We start from the raw sequence: 27,913 nt of genomic DNA, 5'->3' as shown, positions 1-27,913 counted from the left end.
CAGTAATATACTGTACAGGACATTCTTTTGTATTTTAATATTATGAAATCAAACTGATATCATACATTACAGAGAGAAATAAAACCACTTCATTCATATGAGATTTTTACACTTTTTTGCAAAAGAGTAACTTTATTTCTTTTTAAAACAAAGCTACTGGAATTAATGACATGCAATAATATGCCCCAATATTATAACTGCTAAATTTGAAAATAAAGTTCATGCTTCACAATTGAAATATGTTGTGATTCTTAAATACATTCGCTTGTAATTAATAATACAATATAGAGATCATTCATAAAATCAGTTCAGGTTGTGAACCTGGTTCATAAATGAAACTCTTTTTCAAATATGCCAAACACTGACAACATATAGGTTTTGCTCCAGGTCAGCAAATTAGTTTGTGTGCCCCCATCCCCCCTATCTCTCTTTCCTTCTTTTTTTTTTTTTTCTTTTTTTTAATAAATGGGTGATTAGCCTGAAAATAGCATGGAAAGGCAAAGTCTAAAAGTTACAGGTTTTATTTTAAAAATACTAAATACAATCAAAGATAAATAGTATTATTCTTACTGACAGCTTAATAGCAGGTACTCTCTAAAGGAAAAAAATCCTGAAATGCAAGACAGATAGTTTCAGAATTTTATATCAAGGCATTTGCACATTTGTCATGAGGTGACAGAATAAGAATGAACTTTGCAGCTTACTTTGCAGTTGGACTTGAATGAAAAGAGCCTTCCCACCTGTAAACCGTAATGTATGCTTTCTTAATAGCTTGCTTTTTTCCTGTAAATAATTCTCTCATTTACAAAGTACAAGTCAAAGTATTGTTTCCACACATGAATAAAGACAGCTGACAACTACAATATAAACTGTAAAAATGATTTTAGTAAAAACGTTCACAAAATTGTCTGACATAGCAAAACATTCGTTTGTAAAGTAAAGTTTACTGCAAGCCATTCACTCAAAGGCGACCTCGGGCATGTGTATTCTTGCCAGCATTGCAACAGTAATTACTTCCAAATTTCTTTTCATTATAGGATACAAACTCTGTAATATATTAAAGTTTCCTAACAAAGAGTCCAATTATTGCACATTATAAAAATTCCAGTAATATCAGGCTTTTGTCCTACCTTTCTATGAGCACTGATGCCCTGCAAGAAAAATCAYGGGGACCAAATGATTTCTTACGAGTATTAAATGCGTCTGAAATACTGAATCAAAAATGGACAGGCTTACAAAATGAAAAGGCCTACCTTTGGAAACTGATTTTGATTCATAGCAGCAGATAGATATGTCACTGTGTTACTGACACATGTTCTCTTCTCAGTGAAGAATGGGCACACGGCTATTATATTTATATATTACACATAATTTTGGACTGCTCAGAGAAACCAAAAGTATCACTAAGTTCTTCTCCTGACTCTACAAGAATATTACCTGACTGAGAAAGCTCAATGACAGCCATAGAGGAACGGGAGTTTTTATGTGTGAGCATGTGTGTGTTTGCATTTGTATCAGCAATGAACACAGCAAACTTGGTAGAAATGGCTGTTTCAGAATGGACAGATACATACAGTGAGTCTGAGAGGCCTGTAAGAAAAAATGAAAACAAAGAAAAAAGTGAATGCAGCAGTTTTGGCCCTGCTTATAACCAGCTGTATATCAATAGGAGAAGAAAAGATAAGATAAAAGGAGATTTTTTTTGCCAGCTATCTAGAAAAAGAAGCTGCTTGAACCAAAGTGATTTCACAAATCTATATAAGGCTTCCAGGCCAGCAAATCACGGTTAAAGTTACTTTGTTCCTCTGCTCCTTCAGCATTGGAACGAGTGCAGAATGGCTCATTCCAACTGTTGATAGTCCATTTACAGCAACAATCATATCACCACACCTAAAAAACACAAGAAGAAAACCAGATGATGACTACTGGCCTGCAATCAACTATCACACACCAAGCAACAATCCCTGGGGTAATAGGTTTCCATCAGGTTGAAGTGGAGCTAAAAAACCCCCAAGAGATTCAATTTTTAGTCTGTTTTCCTATTGAAACTCATTTGGGCAATTCTTGAATCACTGGATTTCAATCTTAATATAAAAATAGTTCTGCATTAAGAGCTGGCTTGGAGGAAAATGTGAGAAGAGAGAGCTGGAAAGATCTAATGTGGTAAAAACAAGATAATGAGATAGCATGTGTATGGCAGAAGCATTTATGTTTGTGTGAATTATAACACATTTACACCAAACATGCCTTTACTGTAAGAGGTGCAAGCAATGAGGCTTATGGTTATCAGCCATATTCCAATAGAGAATCTTGTTTTCAATGGTTTAGGATTTTGTCAAATATAACAATTTGGCTGAAAGTCTCCCACAGTAGATGGTTCAACTGAGATGTAGTGTCTCCATGCTTTGAATCAGGGAATAGGAATTTGGGAGGCAGATGTTTCTGGGCCTTGAGAAAATTTGCCTCAAGGGATTAAATTTCAGTTTTTATCAGCTCAGGAGAGATTAAAAAAAAAGAGTACCTACATTCTTTCTGTGTTAAGTAATGTTTCATCTCCAGACACCACCTTCTCGCTATGACTTGACTGTGTGTTTAGCATCCCCCAGAGCACTAAAATGTGACTCTGGAGATTGAACAGGACTTTCCCTGAAAATGATCCTCTCAGCTACTGGGGACACTAAAATGGAGAGCAAAAAGATGTTCTCCTGAACTCTCAATGCCCACCACTAGGACAGAACAGAGGAAGAGGAAGCAGCACGACCAACACTCAGTGCTAAGGAACTGTAAGGAGGGGAAAAATAGGTGTCTTAATTCAGAAAAACTTGACTTTTTGAAGTCTAATGATCTGGCAGATATTTCCTAAAGCTAGTAAGAGTAGTAACCCATTTTCACCTACATACACTTAAGAGCTAGAATTCTGATACATGAATTCCTCTAAGACTTGGAGCATCAGCACACTGTCAAATTAAGTACACTCCATTATTAGGAATAAGACACATGGAGCTGTAAATCAGGCTTGGCAAAAGTATGTAGCAAAGAGTGCATCTGTCTAAAACAACTTTGGTGTAGGTAGGGGCATGGACAACCATCGAACTTCCGTACTTACTGAAGCCAGCTAGTCTCCCTAAGTTTTTAATACAGAGAGGGGAGAGAGGAGAGGCTCAGAGCAGCCTAACTTAAACTCCCTCAGAATTTAACTCAGAGCAATTCTCTTTCTATCAGTGAGAGCAGAAGCCTGGGGTAAGTAGCTAGCTAGTTTGGTCTCTAAACTTAGACTGTGCGAATGCAACCTGTTCTTTCTCACGGTATTAGTAACATAAAGTTAGAAAGATCTATTTAGACCAGAAGTTCAGAAACCAATGTCGCAACCCCAGAAATGCCAACAGAATGGAAGTGGGTTTGGCAGCAAGCATAACAAAAATGTTTCGAATCCGCATCAGAAACAGATAGTCTCAGCACAGTAAAATAATACCTCTTAATGCTGTGAAATCAATATTATGCCACACAGAGGGGAGGGATTTTGACATTTCAACATTTTGATTTTTAGAATAAATACACAAAGGCAGCAAGTTAGCAAAAGTGGCTGTCCTTGAACTCCAGTCTACCTGTTAGTATAATCACCTGGGATGAACCAAATGTGCATTCAGAAGCCCGTCTCTGCCTGAATGAAGGTATCTCATCACTCAAGAAAGCACCCAAACCACAAGGCTACAGTTTACTGAGTGGGGGTCTCACTCACTCAGCCTTTCTGCTGAAGTCATTTCACCTCCTATAAAACCCTACCAGAAAGATACTGCAGGTAGAAAAATGTCTTAACTATTGGACAATGGGATTATTTTCTCCCTTTCTCTCTAGCCCAACAAAACATTTAAGTGATTCAAACAGAATTGGAACAGCTTCAGAAAGACCTGCCCCACAAGAACTCATGGAGCAGGATCTAAGGAACTTTCCCTTGTAGATGGGAGAAACCCATTTTTAAGTCTGTATTCTCAATGGGACACAGCAGATTTGAACAGAGGGCATCACATCACAGAAGAGTATTTTTGCTGTGTGTTACCATGGGGTAAGTACGACCACAGCCACTCTTTCCTTCTTAGGAATGATACTTAAATTTCCATTTGTGTTATGACTTCCAGTTATTAATTCCCCAAGCTGAAATTATTTCCTTTAGGTTGAACTAAAATCTTTCATTTAATCCAAACTATTTCATACTTGGCCAAAAATGTATGTTTTTGTCCAGCCAAACTATTTTTTAATTTATTTATTTAGTCACTGAACTGAAAAATCAATTACTGGCAAGGCTTAAGGCATAAGCATAGCTTTTTCTTAAGTTACTTTTAAAGTAACTCTATATGTAAAAATCACACCATAAAACTTTCCAAACTCAGGGCATATTCTTTACTCTCACCTTCACAATAACCAGTTTATGAACCACAGAATCTTTAATAGGAATTGTAAGTCCTAATTCTGAAGTGATCCTGAATAAGCCTAAAGATGTGTATATGCATACCAGACCTGGAGATTGCATCCAAATATAACAGGCAAGTAGAGTTGTAGAAGCATTCAGGTTGGAAGGGGCCTCAGGAGGTCTCTAGTCCAACCTCCTGCTCACAGCAAGGTCAGCCATGAGATCTGACCAGGTTGCTCAGGGCTTGATCCAGCTGGGTCTCAAAAACCTCCAAGGACAGAGACTGTACAACCCCCTTAGGCAACCTGTGCTAATGCCTGGGTGACCTCATGGGGAAAAAGTTTCTCCTCATATCCAGTCTGAACCTCTCATTTGACTTGTGCCTGTTGTCCCTTGTCCCCCTGCCATGTGCTGCTGTGAAGACCCTGGCTCCGTCACCTCGATCCCCTCCCCGTCCGTACATGGGGGCTGCTGTCAGGTCCCTGAAGCCGTCTCTGCTCCAGGCTGGAGCAAATTTCCCCCAGCCTCTCCTCACAGGGCAAGTGCCCCAGTCCTAACCATCTCAGTGGGCTCCACTGAACTCACCCATTTATCAATGTCTTTCCCACCTACTAATAACTCTCAGGGGTGGGGATGCTGTTCTTTAACGATCTTTTCAGAGGTACTGACTTTTCCATCTACTTGTGCACATTTCCATTAAAGCTGCTACACCCATCTTTAATACTGGAGTTTTCAGCAGGGGTTTCAGAAGGCTTTATGAAAGAATGCTAGCAGTTATCCCCATTTTACAGAAAGAAGTTCTTTCGAAATTTTTAGCTGTTCTCAAGGAAGACAAAAATATTATAGAACTAGCTAGCCCTGGATATACACATTTTTGCAATGTCTTACGGCTTAAAAGAAGAGTTAAAGAACCAAAGGAGGTGGAAACTGTAGGTGACACTGTAGGTGCAGCATATCAGTACTAGAGTTGGGGAAGAGGACAGGAGATGGCAGAGGTTCTAGCACAAGGTCCAGCTCTCTGACAGATACCTTTTCCCCAGCAGAAATCCTCCTTACTTCCCTGCGTCACACTCATTAGGGAGGCAAAGCACTACTGAGTTGCACAAGCACCCTAGCACCTGGATGTAACCAGGTGCTACAGCATATTTCATTAAGCAATTAGTTGCACCAGTACACAGCTGTTGAAAACAGTATTATTATTACTGTTAGTTTAGCTTACTTTAATCTTCCGTCAAAGTACGCTGGTGTTCCAAGAACAATCGTTTTAATGAAGAAAGGCTGGTTTGTGTGGTTCTCCTCATAGCCACCAACAATGCTGAAACCCCAGCTTCCTAAATTGCTCCGCCGCAGCACTACATCATGGCAGCTATGTAGGCAGCTGTGGAATGGAAGTAGAGGACAGAAAGAGAAAAAGCTATGTATACCACATATAGATATTTTTATATTAGGCACAACACCTGCTGTCTCATCATTACCACTGCGATAAACATGGAAGAGCAGGGGAGGGATGGTGATTAGTATTCCATTCCCAGACAGAGCAATTTTGCAATATTCAAACTCATGAAAAAAAAAACAACCCATGCTCTTGAGACAGAAACATGTTTAAAAAGAAATAATGATAGATAATTATTCAAATATAGTTAACTCCGTAAACTGATAGTAATAAAATGGTATTGTAGGGATTTCACAGGTGGCAAAACTGTGGGTGGGAAATGGATATCCATGCGTAGTTTGCAAGTCAAAAATACAGTGTACTTTTTTTCCCCACCCCCAGCCAGTTTAGGCTCTTTCAGCTTTAAGTGAAGATCTAAAAATTCATGCGATGTCTTCTCTGTCTCTGAACTGCATCACCAGTAATAAAAATATTAGAAATGATTAACCATTTTGTTATGCAGAATGTAAGTAAATTCAGATAATGTTCTACTAACTATACTTGCATATGTGTTATCTTCCCCAGTGAAACTTAACTCTTGCCAATGAAGTAAAGATTGCATTTAAAAAAATGAACTTGGAAATTAACTTTTGGGTTAAAAAAAAAAAAAGATGCCAAGTTTTTTATTGATCTTTAATACTGTTTAAAGTGTAGCAGCACAGTACATAGGATACAACTTAAGGAGCAACACATGGTCATACCAGTATACAAGCAATAAACTGCTGCTAAGGCATGGAAAACAGATATATTTACCAAAGTTAAGAGCTATTTACTGAGATTACGTAACTAATTAGTATCTGAATGGAAGACTATATCATACAAATATATTGACAGAAAAACTCAGAAAATAAAGGAAAAAGTGAAAACTTTGTTCTGTTATCTTCAGACTGTATTCTCCTACCAACATACTTGGTTCTTGTTGATTGATGCTTAAACTACAGGCCTGAGCCTGGCAATGCTGTCAAGGGCGGAGGAGTTAACCTGCACAGTCCGACTGAAGTTAACAACATCATTCACTGTAGTAGGAGCTCTTCTCGATAGCAAGCATTGCCAGAATGAGTTTATAGCTGTAGCCATAACAGTGTCAAAAACAGAACAGTAAAAATGAAACATGGTGATGTCAAGCAGACTGCAAACTGGAAAAGGGAGGGAGCTTGCAGCAAATCTGAAAGGGTTTTTGTGTTTGGCAGAGATGGTAGTATGTTCTTGAAAAAATACACAAGGATTTGTAACTTCAGGCTTGTACATCTGCAAAAGACCTGTGTAAAAACTTAGACTGGAGAGTCTGATTCAACATTCTAAAGTTATTTTATTTGGCCTTGTAAATTTAAGTAGTGGATTAGCACAGAGAAACATGGGTAAATATTTAGTGTTTTTTTATTAACAACCTCTCTGGTTTTAAAATATTCTACTGGAAGTTATGATATGGTTAAGGGACAGAAAAGATGACTGGTATTCAATGAGAAGAATCCACTTGAGTAGTTAATAGAGTCTATGAGGGGATAAACCAAGTCCATCCATCTTCTAGTTTGCTAAGAAAATATTGCTCCTGTTCACAAAACTCTTTGTGAGCACACTGCAAACTGAATATAGCTGAGGTGGTTGGTCAGGCAGAAATAAGAGATGTGCTGCAAGCAATACCGCCCTTGCTTTTGTATCTCTCTCAGACTTAGCTTAAAACAGGTAATTAATTACTTTATTATGAAATTCAGTACCTTGGAAGTCCCAGCCACATGACCCATGATGGTGACCAACTGGCATCGTATTCATTTTCACTGATAGTACTCAGTTGTTCTTCGTTAGACTGGGGTTGCTCTTCTACAATCTGAACTTCCAGCGCTTTCAGGGCAACTATCGAAGAGGCAGCACTGGCTTTCAGCATGGCTACTGCCTCACTGTGACTTAGGTTGGTCAAATCAATGCCATTGATATTCAGCAACACATCACCTGTTTAAAGGCGCAAGTAAGAACATGTCAGCCTGTCAGAACCACTCCGACATACAGCACCTCTCTCACCAGGGTTTCATTTAATACTGCATTTTTTGGAGCTAAGACCATCTGAATTACCAGCTTCGGCACATGAATAGCAACACATTAACCCTGAAGCCTTATATGGTCAGTTTAAAACATTAATGTATAAAACTGGATCTCTGTTGTTTATTTCAGCAAAACACATCAAATGCTGTGGCTTCTATGGTAATATCGCCCTGAAGATTTGAGATAGAAATTACCTAAACATATCACACATCTCTACAGCAACTGCTATTGCAGATGCCATTACAGAATGGTTCTCAATGGTATATCTTAGGTCCACTCTATCTTTAAAAGGGAAGGAAAAATGATGAAAAGAACAATATAGGCACCACAAAGTAATTAAATCTTATAGATAAGTGAGGCTTCATTGAGCGTTTCAGGTCTCCTGCTTTTTTGAACTTGTTATTCGGGAGCACAAAAAGAAAATCAAGAGCTACTGCAAAGGTTAGTACAAAAAACAATCTGTTAAAAGGAAGCAAGAACATCTGTACAAAGATAATAATCTGGAAAGAGTCCAAGACACTAAAAAAATTACCACAAAATTTTATTCAGAATATTTTTAGAAAGCGTCAGGGTAAAAACAAGAATGTTGTTTACTGTCCAAGCAGTAAGAATCTTCTTCACACGATGTCTCACATAACAACAAAAGCCATCAAATGCAAAGCAAAAGTGAGAACATTTGGTTCATGTTTGGAACTTTCAATCTTTTAAAAGCTTTTGCCTCCCAGGGAAAGCTGAAGTTGAGGTGGCAGCTTAACTTGAAATCACTTTTGTTTTTGCTGTGGCTACTTTAATGTTACATACTGAAACAGCAATTGCAATACTTCCATAAAGTGGAATTTTTCAAAGAAGTTCAGAAAAAGAAAGGATACACATTGATGTGTGGGTGTAAAAGTCTGTATCTCAGAAGCATAAAAGGAGGATCCCATGCTGTTCCTTTTAAGTTTGCACTTTGACTTTTTTTTTTCCTGTAATTCTTTCTTAAGACAGTCTGAAATTCCGTGAACTCTGAATCATGGAGATCCCACATGCAGTTGCATCACACATCTTTCTTTCACATACTGCACAACATGTTTTAATCTTCGAATGCTTCACCCTTGCTCAGTCAGGGCTGTCTTCCATCTAGCCCCCCTATACCCTTCCTGAAAGCCTAGGAACACAGACAGGTGCTGCAGCACATCTGAAGATCAGCAAGCCCAAGCTGTGCCATGCAAAGGACGAGAAAGCTTTCAGGAACCAGGTGATTTACTGAAGAAGCTCTGGGTGTGACTGTTCACTCAGGTGAGCTGTGATTGCAGCAGGACCAGCTCAGCTGTGCAGCCCGTACACTGGGCAGCGGAGGTTCCTCAGACAGAGCCAGGCACGAAAACAGGACATGTGCGCTGCAGTGCAAAGCATCACACCAGACCCGCTGCTCAGGCGGATCATAGTCAGCTTTAAGGAATTTAGGCAGACACTTCCTGGTCTCATCCGCTTCCCTTGTTATCATTCTCTAAACATTCCTTCCCTAGGCAAGGGGGAAGTGGCAAACTACACATTGTATTTCCATTACTGAAACACGAAGAAAAGCATCTATGACTGCTTTGCTACATCTGTTAAAAGACTTTATGACACCACCTGCTTTCAGATAATAAACTCATCAAAAAGCAAATCGGAAGCCACCCTGCCACCAGGAATGCCAAGCCCTACCTCGTTTAATCCTGCCATCTCTTGCCAGACACCCATGAGGCTGTACGCTTGTAACGAAGATGGGCAATTCTCCACTTTTGCTGCCTCTGCCTCCTGCCACTGTCATTCCAAGAGATTCATGTGGCTCTTTTTTCACAGTAATGTGCTTTTCATGGCATGTAACACACTGGGAGAGATCCTGTTGACAGGGATAAATCATGTTGTTAAAACTTAACAAAACAAAACAAACCCAAAACACAACTAAATACACCCCAAAGCTGTATTTTGGCACTTTAACAGATTGGTTTAAAAGGATTAAGTCCAGAGAGCAAATTGACTTCAACGGGATTTTCTCCAGCACAGAAAAAAGAAAAAAAACCACTCACAGATACCACTCACTCAGGAAGTTTATGAAGGCCCAACCTGAAAATCTCACTCTGGTTTCTCTTAGCTCCTACTTTGGAATATGCTAAATTTTAGGACTGTGCTATAAAACCATATGCTCAAAAGACTAGACAAAAAACAAACAAATCTTTTGAAGTTTGGTGAATATCAGCATTACCTCATTTGTAAGTCAAATATGACCCAAAACTACAAAGAAGATCCAAAAGAAATGAAAACATGTGCTTTCATGATCACAAAGAAGAAATGCTTAAAGCCCTTATATGCCATGTTTTCTTTTGCAGCTGACATGTAGAATCTCTCAGAGCACAGAGCGGCTAAGGCCACTCAATGCTATAGGCTGTTAATGGATGTCCAGGCTCCCTAATGAGTTTAATGATGACTCAAACCTGGAGCAAGAAGAGAACACTGTATTTCATTTTCTAACACATGAATTGTAAAGTTCAGCCCCTATTTTGTTTTGTGCCATCAAAAGGATTTAAACCTGAATCAAGATACATTTTATTCAGCTCAAGCCTTTCCTCAAACCACTGAACATTCACCTGTAGTAACATTTTAAACCAACAGAATACTTGAAAGGAATTCAAAATAACAGAAGAAAGAAATAACCCAGAAGATTCTTCCAAATACAAATACTTCTATATAATCCCCGCCATTTCTTGGAAAATGGAAACAGTGCTTTATTCCATCTTCAGTACCACATGCTACTTCTGATTCAGTCTGCTCCCTGGATATACAAGTCAATCGCATACATAGCTGTACATATATATCATAGCTTACAAACACAATTCTTTTTTAATTCTTCAGGCTTTAGGACTAATTGACTAGTGCCATGCAATTACATAAATATTTTTTAAGCTAACAGACTTCCAAACCAACTGTAGATTACTCTAATGTAATCAAAGATAAATTACATGAAACATAGGAATAGTCTAGCATGGATACCACTGGTGGTTACACAAGACTTACTACTTTGAAAGAGCCCACAGATGATATTGATATGCTACGGAAAACACCTCAGCTAATGAATCAACTTTGGAAGTGTGATCTGAATACAACATATATTGGTAGATGGAAAGTGGGTTCAGGCCTTGTGTTACTCTGATATAGATCAGCTGTAATTATTTTTTTGTGTCGGGAAATGTCCTAATGCCATGGCATGTACTAATGGCACATGACCACTCAAGGCATTCAGGAGCCTCATCTTTGGCTCTCAAGAGGAAAACAAGCTTCCTGACTTTCTCACTGGAGCATCTCTCGTTCTTTTCTGAAATTACCCAAACATTTAAAGGAAAATACCATCAACACATGTAAATGCTCCCAACAGAGGTATGATATAAAACAGTGATAAAAAGAGAGTGGATAGGAGGAAAAGGTGGTTTGGTTAACACAGATCAACATGACAATTATTTCACAAAGCCTGAACAGTGAGAAGCTGTATTTTTCTAGCTACAAAAACAGCTGAAGCACAGGTTTTATTTCTGCAGGTCTTCTGGATAATTTGACACTAGGTTTGTGGAAGTCTCTTCATTCTGCCTTGCCCAGCTGGATCCTGCAGAATTCAGCAGCCTTGCAGCCAGCACTGTTGGCTCATGGAGGAGATAACACAATCCTCCTACGTGCTCTTTATATACCAGATGGCGTATGCCACATCTCCTGTACCTGCTGGTTGCTGCCAGCACAGCAGCAGAAAAAAGAACGGTCTTGAACGAGAGGCCTCCCATGTGGCAGTAACACATTGCCTGCTATCTCATACAAGGTCTTACAGCTACAGCTGTATGAGTTCAGAGAACTTGCTTTTGCCACTGCAGTCAGCAATTCCAAAAAAAATATTGAAATGCTGTTGCGTACCTTTCGTTCCCATTCCTAACATGAGGCAGGACTTGAGTACTTGAAGTCTTCTCTGATTTTTAAGTCAAAAAAAAGATGTAACCCTTTCTGCCTTTTTACACTCTTAGACCATCACATGACCACAACTGTATTTGTATCTCTCTTAGAAAGGGAAATACCAACCTTATGCGAGTTGGGTCTGCTGTGAAACAGCTGTTGGGTCTGATGCTGGTGTGGGTTGCTGTTATGAGTCCCTGTGTCTCGGATAATACTGACCATCTGTGACTTCAGGGGTCTAGAGAGGATCAAATTCACTCTCTCCCCACTGGCCTGTGGAATATATAAAATAAAATAATGAAGTTGCTATGATACTGATTATTAGCTAGGGGGAGGGAATCATATGATCAATTAAGAAAAAAGGAGACAGCAAAACTTGTTTTTCAGTTCCTTGGGGTGCCACAAACTTCTTGCTCTGCACAGTCCATTACTGGCTTCTTGCTGCAATTCCCTATCTATAGAATGGAAGGGATTTTAACCCTCCTCCTTTTCCCTTGATGTTGTATCTATATCAGCTGGAAATGCTTTGTAAAAAAGACCATTTCTCACTTGGTGTTACGAAGCTCCAAACACAAGGAATCCCCAAATTCCATTTGCCGTCTCTAGGAACTTCTGCAACACAATCATGTAACAATAAAGAAAGAAATACATGCACGACAGCTCCAGGGTCTGCGGATTTTTGTCACAACTTCTAAACACCTCTGATATTTCCTGAAGAGACTTCAGAGAAAGATGGCATATATGGGCAGACCACCAAATTCTGGAGTTTTGGGAATACAGGAGACTCAAATACCAGTTACTAAATGAAATATCCTTCTCTTCCCACAAAAACACACCTCAATAGATAAAAGTTATCCAGTGTAAAATTCTGACCATTTCATTGTGTGCAGAAACTGGGAAACCGCCACTAAAATCTCCAAGATCATTGTTATTTTCCTTTAACTGCAATGACAACCCTTAAAACGAAATCTGAAACAAGTATTTACTACCCCTTGGAATCACAGTTCTCTATTTGGCACTGGAATTGGGGGTTAACACTTGCACTATACTGCAAGAACCTACTACTGGGCTATTCTGACTTTACTAAAACCAGAGTAATTTTTACCAATATCCAGTCAGCAGGAAGTAGCAATGTGCTGCAGCTGTTTCCTTATAGACTAGGAGAAAGGAAAGTAGTACAGGTTTTCCTGCAGGAACAGGGAGAGGTAATGCGTTAGACTGTATCAAGCTTTGGCCAATATTCACTTGTGTTCAGAGCAGAGCCAGTCATTTGGAATAGCCTTTCCTAATACTCAGGAAATGAGTTTTACTGAATGGAACTTATGGAAGACCTATTTTTTTGTTCCCAGCTGCTACCTGTTGCCTGTATGAACTCTGGCAAATCACTTTGCTATTTTAAATCCCCAAACTATGCACAGGCAAATCAATACAAAACAATACCCACTTCTAATAGAGCTTACTGAGATCTAGAGCTGAAACTGTGGTACGTGCAGAAGTACTATAATAATAATATATATATTTTTTCTGCTAAGCAATTGGCTACACTGTACTCTCCTAGCTCACATGAGCAGTCTTCTAACCTTCAGGCAGTATGTTCAGAAAGACTATTGTGCTTTTCATCTCTAATGAGGTGAAATTTGTCTGTTAGGTGCCAAAGAAGACCTTGTTTTGCTATACCATTTCCAGAACATAAATCACAATGAATAGCACTGCTGCAGGCTTTTAGGTATAATACACAAGCTGTTCGGTCTGGGGAAGCTCTACTGAGGGCTTCCCCCAAGAAATAAAGTTGAGCGAAGGACTCAGGTAGGGAATACAAATTACCTGTATAACCTGAGCAGCAAGTTCGGGTGTCCCATGCTTCAAGTCATGTCCATTGATGGCAAGTACTCGGTCATTGCTGCAGAGCCTGCCGTCTTGAGCAGCCAATCCCCCTTCCAAAAGGTCAAGAATAAAAACTCCCGGCTCATCTGTTCTGCGTACGAGTTTAATACCAAGCTGCTCACTGGAGTCGCGCTTGTGCAGCGTCACTTGAAAGCTGTCCTCCCGCAAGGAGCTGGTGTTCTCCGCGTGGTTGTGCGTGCGGCTCCCAAATCGCCTCTCTCTGAGTACGGTGAGATGCAGCACTGTGCAGGGCTGGGAAAGAACAGCTCGAGCATGGTTGTGTGACACATTGCTGATGTCAAAGCTATTGACCTGCAAAACAAAACAAAACAAAACAAATCAGAATAATATCCACATGAGTTTAATTGTTCCTGGCTACGGATATAAACCCCCCAAACTAAACTCAGATATCTGCAAAACTCAAAAAAGCCCTGCTTTGAAGTGACCTACCTATCTGATTGTGCTGGGCCCCCTCTCTCTTCCTTCCAGCCTTTCCTGCAAGCTCACTTTGCTGCTCAAGGTACAAGCCCATTTCCCACAAAGACGACAATGTCTCTCCAGCAGTGAACACCCTCCACCGTTACATTCCAAGCTTTTTGCTCTCCCAGCCTCCTATATTTGTATTAGATGGTCCTTAGATCTTTAGACTGTTTGATCTTCAGGGCAAGAACTTTTTCCGTGTGCTTTCAGTGTCAAACGTTATCACTTCAAACTATAAAATAATAGCTATAAAAAGAAAACATCCAAATCTCTGAGGAAAGCTAACATCTAACAAATGCAGCACTTCCATGACAGAAAAATTAAAAAAAGTTGAAATCCAAAACAAATTTGTTCATTAAGACAGAATAAATGGTTTTACTAGCTCTGAAGTCTTAGTGTAAACTTAGGAGTTCCTCCCCTGACTTGGTTAAGGTCAAGGTTTCAGACTCACAACTTGTATTCCTCAAAATTCAATTGTAAATGAAAAACAGATCAAGCCCTCCTGCATTATAAACAAGAATTCTGTTTGTTACGTGACCCACATTGATACAAAGATCAATTATCTTCAGTCATTTCTTGCACTATAAATTTACCATAAAAAGTGACAGAGACATGAGATTTGGGAGAAAATGGGAACACCAAAAAAAAAACCCCTCACAAAAGCAATATTTGCTTGCTTTGCAAGAAGTAAAAGGTTCAAAACTAACCTTGAAACTTCATCCTTAACATATGCTGTTATGACTTGATGAAAAAGAGCCTTGTCATGCCCCTAATTGCAGTAGATGAAAACTAATAAAAAATAGACTACACAGACCTGCTTTATCTAGGCCTTCTAATGCTCCCCACTGCAACCTAAGTAAAAATATAAATTTGCAACTTCCCACAACATAATAGTAGTATTATGATTAAAAAAAAAAAATCCTGGTAAGAGAAAGGACCCAGAAATCTATGTATAACAGCAGTCACATTTACGTTATGCATCTGTGTTGAGGAGCTCCGAGTGGTGAGCTTCGAACAATGTAGCTGCGGGGGCTTTAGCACAGCGAAGGTGCAGCTCTGCCTGCCTGTGCCCTGTCCCTGCGAGGGGCTACCAATGCAGCAGTAAAACGGGAGGCACTTCCCCGCTCAGCTGCCTCCGCTTGCGGTCTGATGCCTCATGCAGACCCGCCATCCGCGGCAGCCCCAGAAGCTCGGACAGCGACCCGGGGCATGAAGGTGCGGACGTGCCCTTTTCTGCTACTGCTCCTAGCCAAGCAGCAACCTTGCGCTGAAAGAAAGGATGCACAACTGGAAAAAATAGCACTGAGAACTGCCACCACTGAAACCCAGTAGGGCTCATCTGTCAGAGCCATTAAATTAAATTTAGTTTTATTTTTAGCTATCACTAGCTAAAGTAAATACATAAAATACAGAAGCGTTCAAAGGGCATAAAAGAATATATGCAATAAAACTTAATTTTTTATTCCACAATATGGTACTTATTTTCCAAATAAAACAACCTGGACATCTCTTATAAAAATACATTCTCATTAGAATATATTTTACACGAACTCTAGTCATAGTCCAATACAAAAAAAAAAGGGACAATTTGTTAGAGCACTTTGAAAATGTTAGGCACCTATCTACATGCTGTACTTGACACCCCGTTACAACATGCACTTTTATGTAACAGTTATTAAATGCTGTTCCCTTAGATCTTGAAAGGAATAACACTTCTTGTTTGACTGGGCAAAAAAAGGCTAAGTTTCACCTCACAATTCTTTCTGGCTTTCTTTTAGTCCTTTACTGCTCATAAAAGCCTTTGAAGACGCACTCAGAAACACGCGAGTGAAGTGTGAACACCTAACTACATTTAACTCTGTGCTTAATTACAGTCTGCAGAGTCTAATCCTGGTAATTTTAATGCAGGAGCTCAGCACCTGTGCAGGGATATTCAAAGCAATAAAGATGCTGTAACTTGCAAAAAGTTTGGCTTTTACCTCCCGTACCTTTCCCTCATCGTGACAAAAGGACTCTAATGAACACTCTCCTGGATCCTGACAGCCTCAGTGTTAGCTCCTTGCTAACTGCAGCTTATAAATCCTATTYATAGTCAACTTATAGCCACTTACAGCTTTGGAAATTATAATTGACACCTGCTCAAATGGCAAGAATTTCCAAAGCTTCAGTGACAAGCTCCCTATTCTGGCAAGCAAAGAGAGCCCTTGAGTACTGAAATCAATTATGTAGCATTCAATCGGTGTCTGCAATTGCTTGCTAAAAGGCAACATTTCGGAAAACTCTTGGGTTTCTTTCTTGACCAGTTACTCTCATAGCACTCAAAGAGAGGAAAATGTTTCTCAAAAGAGACTATTTTTCTGGAGTGCAAGCTAGTTTTATTTTAAGGGTAACTAAAATATTTAAGCTACTTCCATCTGCTGGATTTAAAAAAGCAGTGAAATAGAAAAAGACTGATACCACTTTTGGACTGATCTGAGGCTAACAGATCAAAAGCAAACGTTCGTACTGAAGTCATTTTGAAATGATGATAATGTATTTGTTTCAGGTGGAATGATTCAAAAATAGGAAAAAGGTGGAAAGGATTGTCCTGCCATACGCAGAATTCAGTTACATTCTTAGGAATAATGTAAATAACCCTCCTCCCAAGCTAAAATTAAAAATTTCTGAAATTAATAGAATTAGAGTTTTTAACACTGTCTTTGGCTTCTTACTTAAAATTGTAACAAAAATACAGACTCTATCATAACCTACTTATAGTTTAATTGTTTATTTAAATTTTGTGAAAAAATATTTATAGCAGCCTGCTTCAAATCATGCCAGTGAAGAATATCACAGACTCTCTCTTTTACAAATACTAAAAGATGCAGATCAACTGCATAGCCTATTGGAAGGTAACACTGAAGCCAGATTAAAATAACAATTGAGATAAAGTGAATCTTACAGCCTGCAAGTGCTTTTTACGCAGGGAGAACTATGCCAAAGTAAACTTTGGTTTCTTTGGAAAGCATGCATAAAGTTGAAATAGAGACCACACCCCACAACATTTAAAAACAGAAAAATAAACTCAGGTTTTAAAAATGGATAGAGATGCTAAGGAGGAAAAGTAATTCTAGGAGGCTGATCCCATAAACAACATAAAGCATCACAGGCAAAAGAACTACAGCAACAGACTCTGTTCTGAATATTAATTTGCCTTCCAACTGATAATTGCAAAGCTAACATTTACACAACACAGTCTGACAAGGAAATCTCCCATTTCATTTAACTGGCAGTTCTGCAACAACTGAATGCAATGCAAACAGATAGAATACATAATTAGATTCCATACTTGAAGTATTTGGTCTCCAGCAAGAAGTCTTCCATCTCTGGCAATGATCCCATCTCGATAAACCTCTTGAATAACAATGTTGATCAAAGGCGTTTCATTGCCACCCACTATGCTAATTCCTAATTCAATATAAGGATTGGACCGATGAATTTCAATAGTAGTGATCTCTCCTTCAGGCAAGGTAGGTGGCTGTTGATTTGCTGCCAATTATTTTTTAAAAAAGATGATTAATCATTCTTTATACCTCATTTGTTTTCAACAAAGCAAATCACCAAAGGACAATATAGGCACACCACATGACAATAGTTTAACAACAAAGTAAACAAATGCAACTGGATTAGTTCCACTATTTGTTGAAACACCTAGTTGAATAGGAACAGCTCTATGACAAATTAGTAGTATCCATGCTTCCTGAAATGAGATTTTTTTGCTTTTGAAATGGATATTCTGAACCCTTTGGATCTGGTCCTTTAATAATAAATTTCACTTCATTTTCAAAGCCAGTCACTTAGGTATTCACATTAACAGCTGCCATTGAGTTAACAGGTCAAGGGAAGGAGCAAGCCCATTTCTGAAGCAAACATGGAGACAACTAAAGAGGAAAAAGTGGGGTGCTAATGGATGGCAAATACACAGGAAAAGGAAGGGGAAAAGACCACCTTCCTCTGTGGTAAGGCTCAGTGCTTCCTCTCTAAAATCCCAGATGCTAGAGACGTTACTGTTAGTTCGATGCAGGTGGATGCAGGAGTTACTCAGTTGCCTTTTCGTTTGAACAGGACAATATTCCATGTGTGGGAAGCCTGCTGATCCAGGGGGGAAGTGGAAGGGGAAGAGGGGAAAAGAAATCTTATCTTAGAAAACAAGTTTTGTAATTTTATAGAAAACACTCTGCTTCGATCTAGCCTCTAGGCCAGCATTTCCAGATTAACATGAACTATTGCACTAGCATGTGTTATGATCCAGTACCATATCTATACGGTACACATATCCAGATAGATTTTTCCTTCCTAACTGTGATTTTAGCCCAGTTCTATATTTGCACATAACAGAGGTCTACAAGTACTTCCCCAGAAATTGTGACAGGAAGAACAAAAAAATGAAGATGGGCATTCATTAATTGTTTGCGAGAGACGAACTGTAACACCATAAATGTTTCTATGTTTGACAAAAGGCAATTGGAAGAAGGTTTTAGGAGATAAATGATGACATACTGTCTGCTACTGTGTTCTCCTCAAAAGCAGGATTGTCAATGCTGGGCTCATCTGCCCACGTAGGAAGGGCAGGTGACGTGAAGCTCTGCTCCGCAGGCACTGTTCCCTGATCTGCATCTGGAGATAAACGGCTGGGCTGCTCTGTCCCGCCAGGACCAGCCTCGCTCTCAGCTTCTGGCTGCAGCTTGCTAGTTTTCCTTCTCTCCAGAGCAACCCTCCGATGAGAAGCCCCAGGACACCTGTGAAGAAAACATTTATACTGTGCTTCAAGTATGCAGGAATATATGCAGCACAAAATGTCAAGAGTGTTCCATAAAACAAAATCAGTTTTCTTCAAAGACATGACTTTAAACTAGTCATAAAATAGTTCAGAACCAAATGGATTTTAAGGCCAAAATATGTTTCAGTGGACAGAACCCCAAAACAATACTGCCTTCTTCACAAAAGCTCTACTGTGTTCCTTTCTGGCTGTGAACTGGATGTGCTCTAACACATTCTGAATGTGGGCTTATTTTCTTAAATATATATCCCAGTTTTTGGAATAAACACACAGATTAAACAGGGTTGGCATGAAGTTCCACAGAAGAGGAGCCCTGTCCAAAGACACCTTTGGAGACTCCTGAAGCAACCTCCCTTGACTATAGTAAGCCAAGAGAGAAGGAAGCATGATATTTTTGGGGGGTCATTTGGGAAAGGAAAGAGAGATGAAAATTTTACCTACATTAAAAACAGAACATACATAATAGCTCTGCCCATAATCTCCTTTTTAATCAAGAGAGGGTTTTTCATTCTCCTGTCTCTATAAGTCGCTTCCTGACTTAACATAGCAGGTACAATTTTTTGCTCTCCCTTAAGTAACAGTGCCCCATCACCATATTGCACTTTGCACTGTAAACTCATTTTTATGAGATTCCATTATTCTTAACACAATGATTTTTTGCTTATGCTTAAAATCCTACAACAGTATATTGCAAAGAAGGGCTGCAATGTTGCAAATTCACTGAAAGCCTTCATTTATCCAATGGTTTTACATTTGCTTGTAGATAATTGGATACAGATATCAATCTTGCATCTGCCTGTGTGATGCAGTTTTACCAGCTTCTGATATTGCAAGGCTTGCAGTATTTGATGCCTGTCTTAAAGCTCCTGCTTTTGGAGCTGCTGACCACATAAAAGATATTAGTATTGTAGCAGTATCACAAAAAAGGAATAGTGTTCTTGAAAGGGCTCCCTTTTGGGGAACTTGACAGATTGGTATAACCAAAGTAGGAATGATTTATTTTGGCAACAGGAGAAGAAATCTGTTAACAGAATAAAAGGCAGCAAAAGTCTAACAATGTCCTAATTTGTTGAACTGGAATATTTTAAGAAAAATTACAATGCTGCTTTGGTATTTTGTAAGAGGATCCGATAATTACATGGTCAAACTGTTTTGACATGAAGGATTTTAATAAAAGTTTTCTCTAAAGAATTTTGCTAAAAAACATCTGTATAGCCATTGTGACCCCAGCAATGTTAAACACATGCATACATCTCACTATATATATATATATATATATATTTCACTTAATGTATGTTTAAAAGAATGGCATAAGGAAACCCAAATATGCTGCGAAATATGCACGAATACATAAATCAGAGATGGTTCACATTATAATGGCATGTTTAAGGAATCATATCTTGGAGCTTTCTCCAAGATGACATGTTTTAAAACTGCTGGCCATCTTGTTCTTCAAAGCCAAGAACATACAGGCATGAAAAAGATAAAAATCACTTGAAAGGTCTTCCTTTGTGAAAAGGTTTCTTTGATTTTAATGTAGAAACACAGCTACATTTCTTGGTTTGTGCTCAGGTAATATTTATTACATAAAATCAGTGGCTTAGCGGGACTGATCAGAGTCAAACCCAAAAAGCAAAAAAAGAATTTAGAGATCAGGCTAGGCTCAATTTAATCTGGCAACCAGAAAGACAGACAGTTACAGGTGAAACTCAGCAGGAACTGCTTCTTGTTGACACTTACCCAGTGCAAACCTGAAGACAAGAATGCCAAAAGGCCGGGAAAAGAAAAGAGGCAATCCCTTCCCCCAGATGCAATTTCTAAAACACTGTAATTTTAACAGATTAGCCACCCTCTCCCCCAAATTCTTAGCAACAGGGATTGAAAAAAGGAACGCTCTCCAGCAACGCCACTGCTCAAGCACCACAGTGCAGGGTAAGTGCTCCTGAAGGAGGCAACATCACCTTTCCTGGGAGCTCTGACAAACACGCCTTCCCACGCTGAGCTTCACCAGCTCAGGGAGCTGCATGTCTCCGCTGTCCCTGAACTGCCCTGCTACAACAGCAGGGATTTTCACAAAAGAGGTGAATGAATAGCTCAAAGTTGACAGTGTCAGACTACCATGGTCAAATCCCACAGTTTGCATATCAGCATCCAGCTTTACGGGACTACTTCCACAAACCGGATGATTCCCTGCAAGTCTTCTAACAAAATACTGCGCTGCTGGCTTTTCACGCAAGCAGTTCACAATGCCTGCGGCTCACGAAGTAGCTGGTGTAGGTGGCAAAGCACACCTGAGAAGTTGGGGCCTTTTCAACTATATCAAAATAGGACTGAACAAAACCCATACTTGCAAGTGTCCTACTTCTGTCAAAGCCTTCCAAACGGCAGTCGAATCGTTCCCCTCACCCCACCTTTTACAGAGCACTTTCCTCCACCATTATTTGGCAGCTGATTAAAGTCCTCACACAAAATATAAATAGACTGAAGGCTTATTTTCACCACAGATATTTAATTATCATTTCAAAGGCTAATATCAAGAAATGTAAACAACATCCTGAGCACGACTACTTAACCCAATGGAAGCGCTTATATGCGGCACTCAACAAGACAAATCTATGAAAAAAATTAATCCTGGTGACAGAAACCCCTTCTTCTCCAAATTAATCAGTCATTATAACAGACGTAGACTTTCAGCCTGATAGAACAGAACTGCCTTGGCAGGAAAGCAGCTGTCTGGTGGAGATGTTACTTCATGGGATGCCAATTCTTCGGTCTGTAAACACAACATGTCATCTACCAAGCAGCAAAACTCAGGACTGGTATTCAAGCACATTTATAATTTTCATTTCCACTTGCAACATAGAGTTGTTGTTTTTTTTTAATTGATGGTAGGAATGCATTATTCATAAGCAAAAAAACCATACATCACTTGTAACAGTTAACAGATGCCAATAAATCTCTTCATTAATATTGTTTTTGCCAAATATTAGGGATAAAGACCATTTTGGACAGAATCCTGCAACAAGTTGTGTATGCAGGTGGACATCTGAGGATCCCACCTATCATCACAGATTCTTTTGTAAGGGTACAGAAATCCCTGCTCATGCAAGAAACTGCACAAATAGGGGCCTGAGACTGAAATGTATTTTACAGGAATGGTATTTCATAGCTACCTACAAAGCCAGAATTCCTTATGTATGAGTCAGAAGAAGGAAAAGCTTTTTTTAATTTCTAGCAATTATTTAACTGCTTTCATGAATCTAGATTGCCAAAGAATAGAAATATTGAAAGAACTAACTAAAGCAACTGAAAGATACTGTTTATCAGGAAACTTGAAGGGCAGTTGTTCTTGGGAGGTAAAATGAGCTTCTAGCTGCATTTATTGACTCCCTTCTCCCTTTGGCCTCAGGACCGACTTTTCCACAGTTCTGGATGTTGACAAAGCGTAGCTTTTACCTTCGACTTCTCTCAATCCATATCAGATGGAGAAAAGTTTTTGAAAAGGTTTTTTTTGGTGGGGTGAGGGAGTTTGCACAATCAAGTCTGCTGGGTTTCTCATTTAAACCTGACTCCTTGGAAGGCTAGCAGTAATCTCTCTCTGCAGATAAAAAGAGCTTTCATACAAAATTAAGATGTAGTTTACAGTGTACTCCAAGGGATAACAGTAGGGCCTTGAAAAACACATTTGCTCACTGAGTACTAAAAAGAAAGATTTCATTGTAACTTATGCCATGAGTGTGCAGTCTAGAGGTTCAATAAAAGCAAACACACAAAATAGCCTCAAAATAGTTGCACTAAATCATTTTCCAAGTATAAACTGAATTTGAAGAAAGACTGCAGAGATGCAACTGAAATGCCTTTGCTATTGCTCACGAAACTTTGCCAGCAAAGTGACCTTAAACACCATTTCTGGCAAGTTTTACAGCTACAAGTCAGAGCAAAACATGTTGCTTCTTCGGAAAGCTAAGAGCTTGTTTCTTCTTTGTTTTTTTTTTTTTTTTTTCTTTTGCTAGGGAAAAGAAAAAGGGGGGCACTAGGAGTTACCCAATTTTGGGAAATGGAAAGGACTCAGGAAATAAAAAAAAAAAATTCTCTCTCACTTTCAAACACATCCAACAATTTCAAGGTGCCTACAGGAAGCCAAGGTGGCTTCAGAGCAGGAAAAACCCACAGAAAGATCCCTCAGTTTTCCAGCAATGGAAGGAGTTCACAGAGTATGGAGAAATTCAGAATGTGTTGCCTATCTGCTATGTAGGTAGCAGACAAAGACGACATCCCAGAAGAGGGTTAAATCCTATAGTAATTATTTGATCCTCTTCACTTCTCTTGGTGTTAAAAACAGAAGTGTGGGGACAGTGCTTGAGGCCAACATGAGATCAGGTGAAAATAAAAACAAAAACAAACCCTTAGAAGCATTGAAAGTAAAAACCAAAATAACTGGGATTTCCCTGCTTTTGAGTGATAGAATTTTGTATTTATGCAATTAGTTTTCTTGTTAATCTAAATCTATATTTTAAGCATGCTGACTGCTAGATAGTAAACAGCTCAGTAATTTTTTCAATTTCAGAAAATACAATCTTTTTGTAAAGTTGATATTTAACCTTTCACAAAATTGGCCTGAATGTTATCAACATTAAAATATTTGGAAAAATATCCCCATCCCAAATAGTACCTTTCTTAAATTACTATACTAGAATACAGCTGGGAAAAATTGAAGCCCAACTCATTTGCAAAACATAAACACGTGACCTAACTCTCTTATTAAGAAGCTGTACTAGGTTAGGAATTTTTGTACAACAGAATTTGTATTTCAAGAATTGAATTAAAATCAAACACAATAAAAGTTCAATAAGTTTTTTTTTGGGGGGGGAGGGGGATTTCTACTTAATAAATTACCTTTAATATTTAGAAGTGGAATCGGCACATACTTTCTTAAGCATTAACAATTTTTGTATACCAAATGGTCAAGAAAACCAGTACAACTCAACATTATACATGCGTTTTTTTCCTTTAAGTCAGATTATGTGTATTATGTTCAACTTTGGAAACCACAGTTCCCAAGTGAATCTGATGAAACTGAAAGACTGATAAACCAAGGGTATTTTCATTAAGCAATGAGGTGCACATGGAGTGCAGTAAGTGACCATACAGTAATCAAATTTGTGTCTCATGCCTCAAATCTCCTTGCTAAAACAGCTTGCAGTAACTATACTCTTGGAGTTGCCTGGTGGATATTATGCCATTTCTTCCAGCTTTTATACTCAAAAGGAGCCAATTCTAACAACACTGGAAACTCTGTGTGAACGCTTTTGAACAGTGAAACCAACCAACCATATTCCATTTCTTAGAAATGCAAGCTAGTTCATGTGTTTACTAAGAGTGGTTTATATTAAGCTATTCTGAAAATTATACTACTACTGAATTTTATAATTCTTTCCAACATTTAATAATCAGTAGCGTAATTTTATTGGATTCACTAATCCATATGAAATCTCATTCAAACAACACAGTTACTGTCATCTTTTATGTCAGCAATGATAATTTACAGGTGTTCAGATGTTTGCAAATAAACTTAATTGAGAATTGTAAATCACCATGTACTCAAAATGCATATCAGCATCCTAAGACAACAGAAGGAATTCAAGATGAGCAGGGCTCTGCAACTAAAAGCTTTTTTTCATACTGACAGACAGGAATAGCTGGTGACTCAGCTCACTCAGGTTTCATAATATATGTTGTGCATTAAGCAAATGAATATTTCATATATACCTAAAGTGAGTACACATAGTGTTCCATGTACAAATAGATTACACGTCCCTGTTGTAAACAGTCCTAATATCACTCAGAGAGATACCAGTCAAGGAAAATGGATGGAAAAGGTGAGGGAAACGACACTCAGAAACCAGAAGATGAACCAAATGTGTAGCAGGAGTCTCGCTAGCATTGTGTCTTTTATTAAAATTAAATCAGTTTAATGTTAGGATTATAAATCTTGCAAAAATTTAGGCTTTCTTTCCCACTGCCCCCAGTCATCACAGAGATTAGAAATGACTTGCCTTGAGGAAACCAGCAAAAGCCTAAGTTAATGTTGAAACGATGAGGTGGGAGAGACAGACAAAAAGGCTACTCATTAGTAGCTATAGCCCTCTGACATGGAAACTTCACATGTGTACATTCAGGTTGTGAGTACATACATGCCCAAGTGCTGAAAAACAGATAGCTCACAAAATCCACACAACTCCACACAGCCCCCTCCTCTAGGGGGTTGCAGGTCCTGCACCTTCAAGTTTCGCTCAACCTCAGAACTCCTAGAAATGTTCAGGACTTGCAGCAAGAAGGGGGTATGCTGGAAACATGCATATGAACAAACCGTTTCAGAGGAATGCAGTCATGCTCTTGCCTTTCTCTGAGAAGCACTTGTCTGTATGCATGTCCATAACATGCACAACTCCCAGAAGTCTCCTCTGCAACATCATTTACCTGAAAAAGGTCTCCAGAGTCTCCAGTGGAACGAAGACCGAGACTCTGAATGAAATTCTTGGGGTAGCTGCAAGCATCTCCTGATATAATCTCTCCGCCCTTGTGGTCACCAGTATCACTTCAACTCTAGCACACAGAGCAACAAAGGTAATCCTTGTCGCGTGATTGATTGACACAGTCCGATACTGACTGCTGGGACAACTCAAAGTGACTGCTGGCACATGACTTTGGTGGAAGTGCTTGTCACAGCAAACCCTTGGCTAAACACCAGAACCATGTCCTAACCCCTCATGAAATGATGAAGCTACTTGTCTAGGAGGAGATCTGGCTGAGGCGTGGGAACACACCTGGGGAAAAGGGATAGGCAGCAGTCCTTTGTGGAAGCAGTGGTATACCAGTGCCAGGCTTCACCATCCTGCATTTAGCTCTCACTCTGCATTTCAGTTTTTGCTTGCCTAGCTCAAAGAGACAACACCCTTTCCTCCAAGACGAACTGAAAAAGACTAGACAGCTTGCAAGGGCAATAAAACCTTCTCTATCAGGAGGCTCTGGTGGAAAGGGAAGGAGAGGTTGGAAGGAGACGGGAGTGTAGAAACAGTGCAGACTGCACAGTGTTACCCAGTGTCTAGTACCTCCTTGTTGGATAATATGGACCACCAGGTAAAAAACAGAGAGTCTCTACCAATTAATGACAAATGGGGGGCTAAGTGAAGGAGGCAGCTGGAGACAGACATGAGTATCTCCCTGAAGTTTCCTTAGCACTGAAGACTGAGATGCAGAGGTAGTCTGTGACAGGGGTTGGTGTTGCAGGTATCACCACTGTCTTTATTGTTCCTAACACCTCATTATGGCTCAGGAGGTGGAATAAGCTAGACTGGACTGAGGGCAGAAAAATGAGGAATACAGTTAATACTACCCTTATCCAGGGGAGAGGGAGATAGCAAAACCTCTTCAAAGCCCTGAGACCTCTCTCTGCAAAATGAACATAGGTTTTCAAAATTAAACACAATACACTATCTGAATTAAAGGAAAAAAAAATGAGTAAATCATTTTGAGTTGTACACAGAAAATCAGATGCAACTCATTTGAATTGGATCCTTTGAAGTAAGATGCATTTTCCTTCTCTACATAATTCTTTATTATATTCATCATATAATTTCTTACATCTCCAAAAAGTTAAAAAATGTGTTAGTTACTTGGCCTAGATGTGTATAACATTTTTCAGCTCTGACTCATGCATTCCATCACATCTTAGCTTTAACATAAAAGGATATGTCCATGTTTTTGTTCATGACTCAAATAATGAAATAGCTAATAATTAAAGAAACCCTATTTACTGAAAATATCCTCTAAACTACTGAGAAAACAAAAGCAGTCAAATACACCCCTCAAATCAAAGTTAACATTTTTCCATGACAAAAATGGCATTGCTCTACACGGAAGAATGAAACACATCTTCACACACACAGCACAGTACTGCACACATCATAGGAAATATTATTTTGTTACAAGAACAAAATGCACTAGTCTACACAATATGAAATATCATTCTATCTGAATTTGATTGTCTATTATTTCCTTCCTTATATCAATATTTAAATATTTGTGGTAGGAAGGCATAAAACAGAAGAACTATAAAATTATTAGCAGTTCAAAATAAGGTCCTAAGCATTTAGGTGTAGATAATACTTTACAATATCTTGATAAATATCTTAAAGGCTGCCATTACACCAAGCTTTAGAACAAAAACCTGTCTGAATCAGGCAGGTGGACTTCCAAGGTTTTCACATATTTTCTACTCCAACATTCCCCCAAACGATCCTTGTCATCTGCTCTCCTGAAGTTTCTTATAACCCTGTAACTTTCACATTACACAAGCAGTAGCAGTCCTCATAATAATATACAGCAAAATGCACAAAAATTCAGTTGCTTTCAGGTCCCAAATGAGACTCAGGATGCAGAAGATACTGGAATGCAGCTCTGACACAAAACCACTTGCTCTAGCTAAATTTACACCTTTCACTCATCTGAAGTGACGAGTTTCTTAATTCTCCCAGTTTAAAAGGGTGTTGAAAGCGTTGTATAAGCAATCAGAAAAAATATCCCAGAAACAAACAAAAGCATGCTCACATAACATACAGTCAACCTGTGCAGTGAACAGATTTTTTAAAATAAAAAGAAAAATAGGTCTTGCAGGAGTCTCAAGAGATACCCATTCCATCTGCCTATCCCAAAGCAAAATCAGTTCTGCCTTAATGGTTTCTGACAGAGGTTGGTTTAACCTGTTCTTAAACACTTCCGAAAGTGAGGAATGCACAGCCACCCTCACCGAGGAATCTTTCCCGATGCCTGACCATTATATAGTTTTTTCCTAAAACCTGAACTAAATCTCCTTTGCTCCTACTGCACTATTTCCTTC

At 39.0% G+C, this 27,913-nt stretch overlaps 1 protein-coding gene across 3 annotated transcripts in view; it reads right to left on the bottom strand.

Annotated features, from left to right (window-relative positions):
• Nucleotides 1–429: 429 nt before the first annotated feature.
• Nucleotides 430–27,913, bottom strand: part of LNX2 (ligand of numb-protein X 2) — a 52,616-nt gene continuing 25,132 nt past the window's right edge. For all 3 annotated transcript variants that reach the window (XM_026074321.1, XM_026074322.1, XM_026074323.1), the window contains exons 3-10: nucleotides 18,735–18,973; nucleotides 17,524–17,723; nucleotides 13,656–14,027; nucleotides 11,958–12,104; nucleotides 9,564–9,741; nucleotides 7,556–7,787; nucleotides 5,628–5,786; nucleotides 430–1,890 (exon numbers count right to left, since the gene is read on the bottom strand). In XM_026074321.1, the coding sequence (XP_025930106.1) occupies nucleotides 1,755–1,890; nucleotides 5,628–5,786; nucleotides 7,556–7,787; nucleotides 9,564–9,741; nucleotides 11,958–12,104; nucleotides 13,656–14,027; nucleotides 17,524–17,723; nucleotides 18,735–18,973 (1,663 nt within the window). In that variant the 3' untranslated portion in view covers nucleotides 430–1,754. The remainder of the gene's footprint in view (nucleotides 1,891–5,627; nucleotides 5,787–7,555; nucleotides 7,788–9,563; nucleotides 9,742–11,957; nucleotides 12,105–13,655; nucleotides 14,028–17,523; nucleotides 17,724–18,734; nucleotides 18,974–27,913) is intronic.

The sequence above is a fragment of the Apteryx rowi genome, unplaced genomic scaffold (genome assembly GCF_003343035.1).
Source record: "Apteryx rowi isolate R43461 unplaced genomic scaffold, aptRow1 scaffold_386, whole genome shotgun sequence".
Lineage (NCBI taxonomy): Eukaryota > Metazoa > Chordata > Aves > Apterygiformes > Apterygidae > Apteryx > Apteryx rowi.
This window is presented reverse-complemented; position numbering and strand designations above follow the sequence as displayed.